The sequence below is a fragment of the Zonotrichia albicollis genome, chromosome 2 (genome assembly GCF_047830755.1).
Source record: "Zonotrichia albicollis isolate bZonAlb1 chromosome 2, bZonAlb1.hap1, whole genome shotgun sequence".
NCBI classification, from domain to species: Eukaryota; Metazoa; Chordata; class Aves; order Passeriformes; family Passerellidae; genus Zonotrichia; species Zonotrichia albicollis.
Window position 1 is genome coordinate 4,487,543 of NC_133820.1, and position 16,303 is coordinate 4,503,845.

The window sequence follows — 16,303 nt, forward strand, 5'->3', positions numbered from 1 at the left end:
ATAAATATTCCCTACAGATGACATTGATGCAGCTGGAATAGGGTCACCCCTGGCCCACAGCAGTGCTCACAGTTTGGAGACTGATGCATAATGGGCACAGAGAAAGCTCCCAGGCATTCTGTCCACCCCCAGTCCACAGGGATCCTACAAGAAACACCAGTACCTGTTCAGCAGGAGGGGGGAAGGACAAGGGATACAGAGGGAAGATGCACCTCAGTGCAATGGGTGCTCTGGAGTTACTCAAACTGTGCAGGAATCACAAAGCTGCACATCACTCATGGATAAGAGAAATAATATGGCATTATGAAATTAAAGGTTATTGTAATCTCGATATTTGCCCTCTGATCCACAAAGAACCATTCAGAAAAAACCCCAACCTGTTTAAATAATGAATTTTACTTTGCATTTTACAAAAATATTCCAACTGTCTGTAGAACACATGAGACATTTACTGTACCTACACTGAACCGTAGTAATTGCATGAAGAACTGAGCTTAGGATGGTTTTCAAAAACAACAATTAACCTCACTCTGTTAATCATATTGATCATTAAATAACGAGTTTCCAGCAGATCTGCTTACAGAATTCTACTATATGTGGATGAACAGCATTTTTAGACTGTTTCTCATCATGAAAAGCAACTTTAAAAGAAGCATTGCAATCAGCTATGGCTGGGTATAGCGCATTTCCTGTCACACGCACCCTGTGGCTCATCAAGTGACATGGATCCAAGCTGTTTGTTAACCACTGAAGAAGGAGAATCTGAAACAAAAACGAGATTTCAACTTAAAACATAAGCAGCAGAGAACTGCACAGCAATGTCACGATCATATGTTAGTTTAAAATAAAAAAGCAGCAACATAAGGAAGCTTTGGGTTTGTTTAATGAGCAGCCAGCCATATTGCATTTTCTAGGCATGACAGAAGCAAAGCCACTTGTTTCAAACCATTATTTATTCACTGAACGGCCTGAAGCTTGTTGACATGTTGATAATGAAAATGCCTGTCCATTATCAAATATTTTACTGTGTTCTTCACACTTCTGACATATCAGGAAAAACACTGAAGAGTCACGACTCCTAAAGCCTTTGCTCCAGCTACCAAATGACACCAGTATTTCACACCACGTGCAAAATGTAAATTTCAGAATATTTATACTTCAGCATAAAATACTCCATGGCATACCAGTACCTCCAATACTTAAACACTCTTTTAATAATAATATTTTAGAACATCAAAGCACCAAAATACATCCCAATTATATGACACTTTGGTAGTTGTGCATTCTTAGATGCTGCACCTCTAGAGAACAAGTCTTGATCAGTTTATCACAATAGCACACCCGTCAGTCTTACAAGCATCCCCATCAATCACATAAACAAATAAATAGAATAATCACCCCCCTCAGCAGATAAGTGCCTTTTTTCCCCCTGGATACTACCAGTTAATAACTATCACCAGCACTCATTCACTGCACAGACACAACAGATGCAATATTCAGTATTCAGTATCTTCTGTGAATCTATTTCCTTTGTCACCTCTGAAGACCAGATCTTACTTCTATATTATTTGAAGATAAGCTGATGTACATAAATTAATGCAGCATTGTAAAGATATTGGCTAGAGTATTATATCTGGGTTCCACTTGATAACCATCTATTATAAATAAATCCATCCTAAACTGAAAGGATTTAATATCCTGTATTACAAACTGAGTCACAGTCTGCCAGCATCACAGCATGCTAAGTGACTTTTAACATAAATGTACATCCTATATCAGGAAAGCAGTGAAATAATACTCTCTCCTACAGGAAGCTCCCTTCCAGCTTTGAGCCAGACTCACCAGTGAGACCTGTTTTGTAGTACAGCCATTAGACCTGCTGAATTGACCAAGCTGTTTTAAATACACATATTCTCAAGCAGTTGTTCACTCCCAGGCATTGGTGGAAGCATGGCAGTGTGCTCCTTTGCCACACTGATATCCAGGAGCAGGGAAGGGGAGGAGGAGCAAAGGAGTGAGACCAGGAAAGTCTGAGGCAGTGTGTTCTGGAGGGTACCTTGCTTTGGGAACTTGCACAGCTTATTTCTATAACTGAGGAACATTCAATTGGTTCTGGTTTGTCTTCCTTGCTCAACCATGCCCATGCCTTGCACCAAGCACACCTAAGTTAGACCACAGAATTTATCATCTAGATTTATGGCATGCAGCTATTAAGTAGAAGATTTGTAGCATTAATATATTTTACTTTCCAAAAGTGAAGTGTGCTTTATATATACTACCTAAATCAGAAGAGAAGGATTTACAGGGGAGTTTTTTCAATGGACTAATAAGCCACTTTTCATAAGGTAAACCAGAGCAAAAAGCTGGTGTACAGATGCTCCACGTCATGAGATGATCTCCTTGTGTTCCAGCAGACTCAGTACAGGAATCTGTGCCTCTTTCAAGGGCTGGCTTTGATCTTGGACTCACAAAGTTCATGGCTGGGATTAACTTGTATCAGAAGGGCTAAAGGGAGGGCAGATCCTGGACTAGAAGCTGAGAAACCTAATGCATGCTGTGATCCCAGCCACGCTCTTTTCCTGAAGTGCAATTCTTTCCAAAAGTTCATATGCCCTTATTTAAAAGGTATTTTGTGCTGCCAAATATTTCACTTGGCTGGAAAAGATCATCTCATTAACTCTGTAATTCAGACTTGTATGATCAGAATACTGAATTAACATATATTCATTAGAAACATTAAGAAATTACCTCTACTACCCCTTCCAGCATTTCTAATTTTATTAAGAACTCACTCTGTACAGCAGTAATTAAAAAAGTAGGTATGTTTTGCCATGTGCATCATTCAACCACAGTAAGTGAAAATGAAAAGGTTTCCAGGTAGGAGTCCATGCCAAAGGAGGCTTAAACCTCCCACATCTCACTGTTACACCCAAGTGTCCATACAACTTTGTGAATGCATTTCACTTTAATAAATGAATATTTAACCAACATACAGGAAACATCCTAAATACCTGAATTAGCATGGTTAAGAATAGAGTTGTTTGTAGCAATTTGAAATCTCCTTGTTTCCTTTTCCAAGCACCCTGAAGCCACAGATCACCAGCACCCCTTCAAGTGGCTCTGCAGTCTGGAACCCCCACCTCAGGCAGGGGAATCAGCATGACCATGAAACCAGCCTAGAGAAGTTCAGGTAAATGCCTCTTTTTTTAATATATGGCTTTGTTTTGTAAAAAAATCTGAAAAATATACTTTTGTAATTTCTTATAAAGCTTTTGAAAAAAAAGCATTACCAAAACTGTGCCATATAGTTAAAAAAACAAACAAAAATCCAAACTCTTACCTGAGCCTTCACAGGCTGGGTCTACATCCCAATGCAGTTCACCACTGGTTGTAATGTCACCAGTACATTCTAAACTGGAGCACCACTTAAAGAGGGAACTGGAGATTCATAAATTTGGGGAACCTCAAACAGAAAATAGAAGATAATTTTAAGGTCAGTTATATGCTGAAGGATCTTCCTATAGTCTGGGCATCAGCACCTGACTTCCCCAAAACATTAGCATGCCACCTCAGTTTTGGTTGAAAAAAAAAATCTTCCTTGTATCACCAGCTTCAAGGTGAGGTCTAAAGCAGTGAGAATTGTTTTAAAGTCCTAAACATGATACATGTAGAGGAATCTAAGAAATTAAATACTTGATTTAATTACTGTAAATAATTGCTTTGCACAGTGAATATGCTCTCACTTATATATTGTGCACTTCAAATATGATTTCTACATCTTCAAATAAAATTCCTACATTTGAGTGTTAGCAAAGAATCTAATGATCAAAACTGCTGTCATTCCCTTGTTCTTCTCCAAAAGCTTTAACACAGAAATTAAGGTCCAGTTTGCTCTGCTTTAGAGACTCAATGTATAGATCAACCAAAAGCTTAAAAAAAGAAGTCAATTTGCATTGACTTTTGCATTGCACAGGTTCTGCAATATGCCAGCATGCACATGTATATATCTGCATTCCACAGCAAATGCAGTACAAATCAAATTCTTCTCCTCTAGAAAAAAAAAGGCTAATATTGATTCATGGTTTTGTGGGTAAGATTAGGTACAATGACCACTGCAGGAAACCTTGATCTATAATATGTTTTTTCTTTTTCACTTCATGACCAGCTGGTTCACATTTCTGTTACTTTTCAAATTGGATTCCATCTCCCTGAAATTCTCAGAATGATAAGTGATGTAGTAATGGTGATGCATATGTGGCATAGCAGCAATAACAACAGGTTAAAAAGGTTCACTTTCTTTGTTGTTTGCATATAGCACATAAATGCAGTTGTTTAAATACTGCACAGGATGTAATGTTATGAAATGCCACAAAAATGCAAGGAAAGGCTAGGTTTTTGAGGGAGAAATCATTCAATAAATAAAAATCCAACTAAACTGAAGTATTTACTATAGTTTCTCTAATTAAATAAAGTGGCAACCAAAAAAATCTGAATCCATTCAATACCTAAAGCAAAGGCTTGAATATAAAATAGATCTGATCCATGCAGCACACACTGCTTCTAAAATTCACCCAAATTCCAAATTTAGTATCCACCAAAACAAAATCTCTCTCATCTGAGACCTTTTGTCTCAGAGTCAAAACTCATCTCCTTTTCACATTCAAAACTATAAACTTTTGACCATATTTTTCTAAATAGGTTAACTACTACAGATTGAACTTATAAATTCTCATGTAACTGGGAGACAGAATAACTACCACACAGTCTAATTTTCTATTAAACCTGTAAAAGCTTTCAGCTCTTGACATTTTCTACTTGTAATTTCTTACATGGCTGGGATATTTTTCTCTTCCTACTCAAGCTTCTGTGCCTGCAAAGATAAGGAGTAATAATGAAGTACAAATCAGAAGAAGTGGCCATGGTCTCACGCTGAATTCCCTCCAAAACTGCAATTGCAATTTATACAGGTTTTATCAGAGCAGGGATTGAGAACCTGCAGACACATTTTGTGGTGCAATTTTTTTGTTTGAAAATTTACATCTAGTATGTGCCTGAAAACAGAATATCTGCTTCATGACAGGGCAGCAAAGACAACCTTTCAGGAAAAAAAATAGAGATTGTCTCTGTATAGGAATTTATTACTTTTACAAGACTCCAAACAATTCAAAACTACTCATTTATTTCTCTCCTACATTATTTCTGAATAACCAGCTAAGCACAGGGTTAGAAAACAATTGTGTCTATGGAGAAGCAAGGAACCAAAAATGTGCAGCACTGGTTTTCCAAAGGAATAGACTGTGAATAAGCAACTTGCAAAAATATATCTTGGGAGGTCAGAAAAGGAAAACAAAACAAAGAAACTTTCAAAAAAAGAAAAGAGCAAGTACAGAGAATATCAGAGAATATCTCCATGTCCAGACTGCAGAAATCTTATGAAGTAAATAAGAAGTGCAAAGGAGATCCAGAGTCAAAAGAAATGAGCTTCATTTGTTCCCTCCCAGAGCAGAGGAAGGAGGAATGCAATGAAAGAAGCTGCAAAGCACAACAGGAATAAATTATTTTTACACATACAAATAGAAAGGAAAAGACAATGTAATCTATTACCAAATTTCTCTAGAACTAATTGGCCAAACAAATATTTTCAAATTTAAATTTCTCTTTTTATAACTTCCACTGCCAATACTGCTGAAGACAGCAATTCCACCCACCAGACCAAACCTCAAGAAGATACATCCCAATGATCTGGAGCTCAGGGAGAAAAATGGCTCCTCTTTTGTCTCCCCAGAAATAAATGTTTCCACAGCACTGAGTAAATCTGTCTTTCAAAGCAATTATTTAGTAAGTAAAATGGTTAAATTTGCAAATTCATTGTCATGTAATGCATGATATGACAATGTAAAATGTAAACGTAAATTAATTTACATGCAGAAAGAGATAAATGTTTGAATATTAGTTTCCTCCAAGGCTGTGTCTGTGGCTCCTGGTGATCCCAAACAAAAGGACTGAATGTTTCCAATAGTTCCCCTAAAGTTCTAACCATGGGGGAACTAAAAAAACTCCAAGAGGCAGTCTTGGGGAGGTCCAAATGATGTACAAGACCCCTCTGTCCCCCAGTCAAAGCATCAGCTAAGCCTTTCCATTTGTGGGACGATGGATCCCACAGTGTCCTGTAGGAACCCCACAGGCAACAGGGAGTAAAAAAATGACATTGCATCCTTGAAGGAGCACTAAGGAAGAGATGGGAGAGATGTACCCAGTGAAACCCAGACCAGCACACCCTTCAGAGGTAGCAAAATCCCCTCAGATAAACCTCCAGACATGGTTGTAAACAAACTTTATTCCTTACTTCAATTCAGTGGGAAGCAATTCAGCAAAAAAAAAAAAAAAAAAAAAAAAAAAAAAAAAAAAAAAAAAATTAAAATTAAGCCATTTCAAAAAGGAAATGGGAGATTAAGATTTATTGACTGTGTTACAATTTTTTCTCTATCAATACTTAAATTTAATAAGTTAATAAATTCTGATATTCAGTTTGCTGGGAAAAAAAAAAGACAAAACCAAAATTGGTAGATTTTTGGGGTGATTTTTTGGCCTGGCAGGAACCTGCAGCCCTCTAAAACGCCACCACTACCACTGCTCTTCCTGTTCTCCTACAGGTAAACAGGCACCCATGGGTGCCATCCCTAAGATAGGCACACACCCTCTCAGGATGGACTGGTTTCCAAAACCCTCTAAAACCTCATTACAATATTTTCTAGTGTAAAAGTTCTTCAAAATTCAGTAACCGCATGCTGTGACTGGAGCATCAGCCACTGTTACATTAAATTGTTCTGTGAGCTCCAGATTAAGGAATAGACTGAACCATGGCAAGATAGCTGTAAATGTGTGACACAACCCTTAAAAGCAATTTAGCCACATCTCAACTGTCACAGGATTTATCCACAGAAGAGACACTGCTAGACATGACTTTGCAACACAAAATACACTGAATTCTCACACTGCATGCAGCTCACTCATTTTTACATGGTGCCACAGCAAAGTTTGTTTCAAGTTTATGCTTTAGGGTTTGCCTCTTTATGCATATGCATGCCTCTGCCCTAACTTTCTCAAATATGTTATTGCAAACATATTTGAGGCTTTCTTGTGACCATTTTTAATTTCAGTAAGACAAGAGAGAAAGAGGATGGTGAAATGACAAGTTGCTCAGTTCAAAAAACGAGAGCATATCTGGGGACTTTGGCTCGGTACAGGTATTTTCACTACACTTATTGTAAAGCCATAGCACCGAAGAGTGCCAGAACTCTGTTTTACTGAATTGTTCCTCTGATTTAGAACACATGCTACCACAAAGCCAAGTTGTAAATGTTAATGTTGGATACAAGTAGCACCAAAATGTAATTTCAGTGTGCAATTCTCCCTCTACTCAGAACACAGCAATTTCTTGCTCAGCTGCTCTAATAGCCATTGCACAAGCCTGATACCATGCACCTAGAAAACCATTTCCACATAGTGTCACTCAACCCAAACATGTTAGATCAATAAAGCTGTCCATCCAGGTTTCCCTGCCCATGTGATGATAAACACCACCACATGCAAGGCAAGACAAGCAGCGAATGCAGGAAATGCCTTGTTCTGCAGGAGAAGCATCTCAGCAAACAACAGCAGCACAAACTACAGCTACATCACTGCTGGAGAAACCTTGGCAAGTGACAACCTGCTGCCTGAGGGTCCTGAGAGGAGCCCTTAGGGGTGGGCTGCTCAGAAGAGGAGGGCTGTGGTGCAGAGCCCTCAGCCAGCTCTCGCTGTCTCTGCTGCTCTGCCTTCTTAAGCCTCAGTCGCTGCAGGCCCCTACGGATTATTGCTAACTCGGGTCCCATTAACTCTGACACACAGGGAGGGAGACAGACAAGGGGGGAGAGAGAAGCAGTGAGCAATCAATACATGGAATATAGAGGAGAGGTGAGGGACTGACTAAAGAGACAAGCAACAGGTACTAAGTGTCATTACAGTGGAAAAAAAATTACTAGCAGCCAGAAATCATCAGATAGAAATAATGAAATTGGTTTTCTCTTCCTAAAGGCATCAATCACAGGACTGATATATGCAGGATTTGTGCCATATAATACAGCCCCCTCCCCATCTCCAGCAATGAAACCATTAAACAAAGAATTAGTTAAGGAAAATAGATACAGCCTGGTTACATTAAAACAAAGCACACAACAGATGCATTCATTTTGATGACCCTAACACACAGAATAAATGAGAATATTTGGTGTAAAACTATGCTACTGTGGTCTACAGGTAGTGTTTCAAAATGAATGTAACAGCTTCCTGATGGTTCAAAAAAAAAAAACCAGGTAGATTTTGATCAAATCAAACCAGTGCAAAAAGTAAACTGCAACTATGGAAAGAGGTGGCAAAACAACAGCTAAACCAAAAAATAGACTTCTCTATGAATTCATTTTTAATTTTAGACATTGCCTGTGCTTAAGGATTCACAGTCTGAAATCACTGTTAAGTGGTCCTACAGACAAAGTAATTTATAGGATCAGAAGCAATCCTTAGTAGCATCTTCTTAATAGATTATTCTTTTAGTCCCATCTTTAGAGGCTTCACTGTTTTCATCATTTTGTCTTTATTCATTTGCCAGTTAAGCTATTTTGGCATGTTAAGTTCATTGCCTGATTACCAGTACTTTTGCAAACTGCTATAAAATGAGGTGACCAAGCCATTTTTTATTCTTTTCATGCTCTTTGCAGATTTCTTCCACTTACACAAGTGCTGTGTGGCAAGTGCTCCTCTTTAAATAACACAGATTGTGTCTTTAATAGCAGTGCCTGAATCACACAATGTTAAAACAGTAGAGAGCATTACACTGGCATGGGGCCTTTCAGCCAGGCAAAAGCTTAACAAATGTTCTGTAACCCTTATCCATACAGTGAAACAAATTTTCTTTTATAAAGAGAAACAAACCCAAAACCAGAATCTAGTAAATGGAAAGTCAGTGACAAGCACCAGTTAATACTGAATGGTCATGAGGTTTAATGTACTTAGTCTAATATAATTTCTGGGAAAAACATACTCTTAGTTTATGGTTGATAAGGTGTAACAAAAATAAAGATATAGCTCCTAAAAGGAATATGGCATCAGGGAGATTTGCTCTGAATTATTTTCATGTCCCAGAACCATTTATGGAAAGAAAAACTCCAAATAGCCTAAGGAATACTTTTATGGGAATTTCAATGATGCCTAAAATTGCAGTTTTCAGTACTTGCTGCTGATTCAGTTCCACTGAGTTAAGAGACAGCCACAATTTAAGATGTAACAAGAACTGCAATACTAAATATAAGAGCTGCTATCCTGGATATGCTCAGTGACAACACCTTTCAATATATTCCAGAATATCTAAGCAAATGTTTATTTTGCCAGCAAATGGAGTGAAGAAATAGAAATAAATAAAAAAACCTCAGTTATTGTCACATTTCCATTCAAAATTTAAAAGCAGTTACCTTATATCAGAACACATATTAGGGTTAAGCTTTGTACTAATCAGCCAACTGGCCCCCTGCATCGCCTCCTCATGTGTATCTGGAATTTTATTTATGACAAAAACTGCATTATATTTTACTATTTGTTGTACCTAGTGTTTATTAGTGGTTTAAAACATCAGCATCTTAAAACTAACATACAAAAATTGAAAGTTTCCACTGAATGGCATAAGCAGGGCAAGAAAAGCAATTTGTAGTATTTTTCCTTTGTGACAAGCATGACAATCTCCAGCAATTGTCCTCATTAGGTACATATATTAAAAATTATTCAAATGTTCTGGCAGTAACAAGCTAGAGATTTTGCACTGATTTTGTCGTTTAATTGTAACTTAAATGTTCCAACTTCTAGAATACATATTCTGCTAAAGAAATCTATCCCACCAAGACCCAGCACCAAATCATTTCTGTACTTCATCTCTTAATATTTTAAAAAGTAATTCAGATATAGAAGCTCAAATGCTCATCACATTACACATATTCTGGAACATCAAACCAACAATAAATTGGAACTGTATACTTATGCAAAGGTACTGGGATTTCAAACACAGGATTGCCATAAGTGCCTGTGTTGAGTGTAGAAATGATTTATGGAAAGCTGTTTACAGGCCTGGGTTAGGAATTCATGCTCTGATTCTAATGAAGAAATTTTCTGAAAACAAGTTCTTCATTTGCTGATTCTTTGCTACAAGAGTCAAACGTGTATCTGCCATGACTTTACACAAAATAGGGGCTGAAAACCTTTTTTTCCTTTCTTCCACCTTCCAAAATGCCTCCCCAGTCACCCACTTCTTACAACACACCTCTGTCTGGCCTTCCTACTCAGCCCCACTGTATTGAAACTATTCCTATTAGCACTTGCCCTCTCCTGTCAGCCCAAAAAAGCAGCAGGTTTTATTCACCTTTAAATGCAGGTGAACAAGGTCAGGGAATCCTGTCCTTGATGCAGAAGGCAGATTTATAAACTACAGACTGCGAGTACATAAAATCTCACAACTGAGCACAGCCACAGATACCAAGGTACATAAACATTGCAAAATGGACATTCCCAATGCAGCCTGCTCATTCACAGACCCAGTGCTACCCCTCTGCCCAGGGGCCTCCCCTCTTCCTGAACTCACCACATCACCCAAAAACTTGTTTTACAGTCATTCCAGTACCCCTTTTGCATTGCTTCTGAAACAGCATGCTTATAAGGTGTGCAAACACCTTGCACTACTACATTTATGCCTGCATGAGTCCTGTAGGCAATTTTAAGCTGCCAGTCTGACACCCTGCTTAGATTTAGTCAAAGAATCTAACAAATATTATATAGCAAATTAAAAAGTATCTATTGTCTGTCAACCAAACATCACTACCCCTTTCAAAACTAAATATATTCTGAAATCCAAAGTAACACTGAAAAAGAAGAAATACTCTTAGAAAAGAGTTAGACTAAGAAATAACTTCAGCTTCATGCTAGCAGAATAAACTTTTGCTTAGAAATTCAAGCACATTCAGAGAAAAATATTTTTCTGGTCAGCACAGATTTCTTAAAATGCAGGCTAGAAAATGCATCACAATTCTAGAAATCCTCTCTGGTGCATTATATTTTTGAAACTCACAAAGTTTCAATGACATAGTTTGAAGCAATTCTGTTTAATATGGTAGATTCTGACTCTGAAATGTTGAGGATGGAGGTTCCTCCTGAAGGAGACATTCCCCATCTCCCCTGATTTTAACATGCACAGGTTCTGCTATTCATTGCACTGGTGCTGCTACAGCCAAATCCCAGTGGAAGAGGGCAAGATGTCACTATACTCCATGAAGACAACAACAGTAAGTTTAGAAAAATAAGCAAAAAGTTTTTATTTCTACCTCAAAATACTGGTGATCCCCTTGCAAATTTCCTTTTCAGACAAAGCTATAGAGTTGATGGTTTTACTCTTTCTTTAAACCACAGCTGTAACCACTAGGTAACTATAAAACACTTAAGTCTCATTAAGGATGTGCAAGGAAGAAAACAGATGGAGATCTATTACCCAAAATATCCTAAAAGAGAATTGTTTCTTATTTTTCACAAACAATGACAAGATGGATTTCTTCTCACCAGACTGATGCAGCACAGGCTGAGTTGAGGCCCCAAAAGAAGGCCTTTGCTCATTATCAGGAGAGGACAGTAATGAAGTTGAAGGGGGACTTTCTGTTGAAGATGATGTTGAGGGAGCTTGAGCTGACATGGTAGAAGAGGAAGATGATGGAAGCTGTTCAGAACCATCTACTTCCATTGCAGTTTCTGATTCTCTGCTAGGTGCCATGTTATTAGTAGAAGGAGCATCAGTCCGATTAGTCCCACCTTTGATTAAAAACAGAACAAAAAAGCAAGAAAAAGAGCTCAAAAGTAAACTTACTCTGCCTCTAAAGATCCCTGTGCACTGTCATTCCTGTAGCAAATAAATGTGCTCAGTTTTTCAGTGCACTAAAATTTTATTTACACCTAGGAAAGGCTGATATTCCAAGCCTGCACATCCACTATAAACACAATTTCTGTAGTTGAAAAGAAGGAAATCACCTCTGGACCGCGATCTCCCCCGTCCTCGATTGCTCTGTGCAACTTCACTGGCTTCTTCAAACCACCTTGACAGCATGTCTGACATCCTCTGCATCAGAGACACATTGGGACTCTGCTCCCCTGTAGAACAAGTGGTGCTGAAGTTTTATCTGCAAGTTTACCAAAAAGTACCTCTCCCCCCACATTTCTTCCAGGAATGGAGACCACCCCTCACCCCCTTCTCCCACAAGAAACAATTCCCTTCAGCCTGTTCCCAATGGCCCTGTCTGTCCTCATTTTCACAGTACAGCTCTCTGACCCTCTGCTGGGATCCCTCATTCCCCTCCTGTACAGCTCTGACCTTAAAAAATGGAATTGCAACAGCCAAAGAAAACATACTAAAGGTGGTTACAGATGCCATAAGGAATATTATCAACATATTAAAAAATGTGTTTCAGAAGCCCATAGGCAACAGAACCACATGCAGATTGTAAAGGAGCAGATGGGATCACATCCCCCAATGTTTCTAATCCACTAATTCCAAATAATGGTAAGAGGACAGGCTTATGTTCTCTTCCTAAACAGCATCTCCTACTGCCTGTGTCAGGTACAGAATCCTAGACACTTCTACTCTAGTTTGGGGAAGCAGGAAAATGAGAACAACACAGATAATCTGGAAAGGGAAACTGTAGGCAGAAAAGGGAAGAAGATTCAAGGGAACTAGAGTCAAATACTTGGAACCCCACAGCTTGTCAGATTTAAACAGGAACACATTATAGATGAAAATTAAGATGAGTGACAAAAAAGGCTCTGCCCTGCTTTGGTATTCCAATTTTTGATACCTAAGCATTCTTTGGAAATGCTTTATTTACTAAATTCTCAAGCAATTGAGTAATATATTATAAACATGAAAATTTAAGCATAAAAATTTGCCGCCCTGTGTTACTAAATGACATTATGAAAATGAAAAGTATAACATAAAAATCCTATTGCTTTGAATTCCAGTCCCCTAATGCAACCATTAAAGAGCATTTCATTTGTAATTGTGATTGCATATGAGGTGTGACTGGGAAAAAAAGAAATAAGTGCTAGTGTTAGTCCCTGAGCAATGACAATGAAAACAAAAGCTCTCCTTTACTTACAGCAGCCTAAATGAAACAATATCTTTTTCCTGGTAAGAACATTTTCAATATTTTCAATTTTAAAAATCATTGTACAATAGCAGCTCTGTGCTAAATTCTAGGAATTCCATCTTAAAGCTTGGCTGATTGTTAACTTAAGGACAATCTGAAGCACGTATTTTGGGAATACGTCAGAAAAACTGGAAAATAAAACCCAAATCAAAGCAAGAAAAAACCCAAAATGAAACAAGAACCTAACAAAACACAGCAGCAAAGACAACAACCCTTCAAATGCAAATGCATTTACCATCTCTCTCCCTCTCACTCTCAGGCCTTGCTCTTGGCCCAGTATCTGACCAATCCCCTCTGAGCCGCAGACGTTTAACGGGAGGCTGACGTAACTGGGGGAGAGAGAAAAGGAGAGAAAAGCATCACACAGCTATTTACGTTCTACAGTACAGGATTCTGAGCCTAAAGATAAATCTCTATTTTTTTAAGTCACCTAAATTCATATCTGTCACCAAACACAGAACGTCAGCCTTATGTTCAGACTACCCATGAATAAGCACAACACTTATCAACAAAATGCATGAGTTTTAGCTTTAACAGTCTGAATAAATGACTCTCAGAACTAATGCAGTTTTTATTTTAAACTACCTTCATAAGGTTGAATCTTTCTGTAGTGACCTGTAATAATTAAGGTTTTCTTAAATTCAGCCTGAATTCTGCAGAAATATTCACCTCTTCACATTAAAAATTATATAAGAGTTTCAGCTTAACAAAATGTGGATTTGTAATTAAGCAAAAGGAAAAATATCAGACATTAAAAAAAGAGAACATTTTATGCAAATAAACCCTGGTTTATTTTCAACCTAATTTCTTTCAGCTTTTATAATACTTTTTTTACAGCAAGAAGTATCAAACAATCACTAAATGGGTGGTGTTATTTTCAGCAGCTTCAAGAGAAACAGGGAGTGCTTTGCTCATTTAGAAAGGCAGGTCAGAGTTTGAAGTCAAGTGTATTGGCTGGATACTTCTGGCCTTAACAAAAATAAAGAAACCAAACCAAACAAAATCAACCAGCCAACCCAGAAACTGCTGACAATTTTAAACTAAATCCCCTGTGGTGAAAGCACATCAAAGTTTTAATTTTCATGACTCCACTAGCAGATTTCAGAAGAAGTCTTTACATTTCTTCTACTGTATACAACTTTAAGCCAGGCTGAAATAAAAATACTCAAGCAATAACATTTTTAGGGACAACAAGGACAAAGAATAAGCATTTAAAAGCAAAATTCCTGACTATTCCTGACTAAGAAAACACATAATGTAAAATGTGTTTGAAAACATTAAAAAATGGTTCCAAACAAATTCTAAGAAAAAGGAGGAAGGAAATGTCAACATCACACTTCTCACAGCAAAAAGGAAACAGGAATCATCATCATTATCATCACACTGATCCTGCAGTTGAGGACAGCAGGATGCTGACAACTCATTGAGAACTCCCTTGTGCCCTCAGACTAAAGACGAGGAACTCAGGATACAGAGTTTGTGAAAGGGTGAGCAAAACACCAGTGAAAAAAGCAGTGGATTGTTGGAAGAGTGCAGGGAGAGACAGAAACAACTTCACTGTAGTTAAAGGCATTTTTTTAATATTAATCAGAAAATTTAGATTGGAAGGGTCAGCATCATTGTAACTGAGTTGATGATTAACAACTTCTAGAATTTTGGAAATTTTAGTACTGCTCCGTAACAGTGGCTCGCCTCCTTGATCTAAACATCTTGTACTCCCTCATATCTGCCAGGAAATGATAGCTTTTACCAAGGAGTATTAATATTTAATTTCAAGGAATATGCTTCTCAAAGTAGCAGAACACAGAGTGACCTGCCAGCCTTGCTGGCCTTATGCTCCAAGGTTCAGGCAGATGCCTTCTCATCTCTGAGAGAGAGGGAAACCAAACGAGAAGAAAAACCGGAGTGATAAAATATGGTAAATAAATACATAAATAAATATGTATTAAAAATACACAATTTTTGTGACAATCTATTTGTCACGCCAGCAACATTATTTTCAGATTAAAGGGGAACACAACTGATGGTATTTCTTATGTGCTGCAAGATATAAAACATAAAAGGAGCTCATCTCAACCACTTGCCTCTTCCCTTCTCTCTTCTGCAGAAGGGACTTTAAGCTCTCGTGCTGTGTCATCCTTGGGATCAAACAAGTAAATGTAATCTGAGGAGTAGCTCACAAGGATCTCTTGGCCATCTTCACTGTAACACAGGGATGTTACCCTGCAGGATTTGTTGTTGAGATGAGGAGGGACGAAACGTGCCACCATTCCAACAGTGCCCCTGCCAGCATAATTCCCTTTATTAAAAAAATAAAAGAGGGGAAAGAGAGGAGGAAGAAAAGAATTACACATCTACTACTGCAAATTTTCAACAGCTTCAATAAACACCTTATTTGGGATCCAACAAAAGAGAATCAGGGAAAAGCTATGCATCCTGTAGTTTCTGCAATAATTTTGATCTGGAGAATGACATATCAGATTTTACAATCTTTATTATTTTTGTTTAGAAATTCTACATACATTACAAAAAATAAAAAATGAAAACACACTCACTTATATAAGTGTCTCACATACCCACCACATGATGTTGCATGGAAGCTATCTGTCAAATGTGGCACAAATAGAATTTTTAGAATGAAAAATCACAAAACAACAATGCAAATCTATATCTACACACAAATTAGAAAGAAATTTAGTGCCTTTGCACTACAAAGGCAAGCACAGTGCAGGATATTATGGATTTCATGAGATCTCCCATAAGAAGCATCAAGCTCCACCATAGTAGAGTACAAGACAAGAACTTAATTAAATTTCAGGTGGACCACTGGAGGCTGCAATCCCTGGCTTTTTGGAATCCTGGAATCCCATGTTTCAAGACAAAATAAGAGAAATCACAAAATGTCCTTTTCTGCACTCAGTACACAAGGCATTCTGAGATGCCTGAAGAGATTAGACTTACTTTGAAGATTTCTACATTAGCAAATATTAGAGTGAAGTGACTCTACTGTTACAAAGCACAGTTACCAGAGAAGGAAG

General features: G+C 37.9%; 1 protein-coding gene across 8 annotated transcripts in view; it reads right to left on the minus strand.

Annotated features, from left to right (window-relative positions):
- The window catches only part of DCAF6 (DDB1 and CUL4 associated factor 6), a 74,131-nt gene that overhangs the window by 27,874 nt on the left and 29,954 nt on the right, over positions 1-16,303 (minus strand). For 3 of the 8 annotated variants that reach the window (XM_074531818.1, XM_005490984.4, XM_074531799.1), the window contains 6 exons: positions 15,350-15,564; positions 13,501-13,594; positions 12,094-12,213; positions 11,632-11,877; positions 7,712-7,879; positions 703-762 (listed from right to left, as the gene is read on the minus strand). In XM_074531818.1, the coding sequence (XP_074387919.1) occupies positions 703-762; positions 7,712-7,879; positions 11,632-11,877; positions 12,094-12,213; positions 13,501-13,594; positions 15,350-15,564 (903 nt within the window). The remainder of the gene's footprint in view (positions 1-702; positions 763-7,711; positions 7,880-11,631; positions 11,878-12,093; positions 12,214-13,500; positions 13,595-15,349; positions 15,565-16,303) is intronic. The other 5 variants (XM_074531829.1, XM_026795808.2, XM_074531809.1 and 2 more) reach the window with 4 other exon arrangements.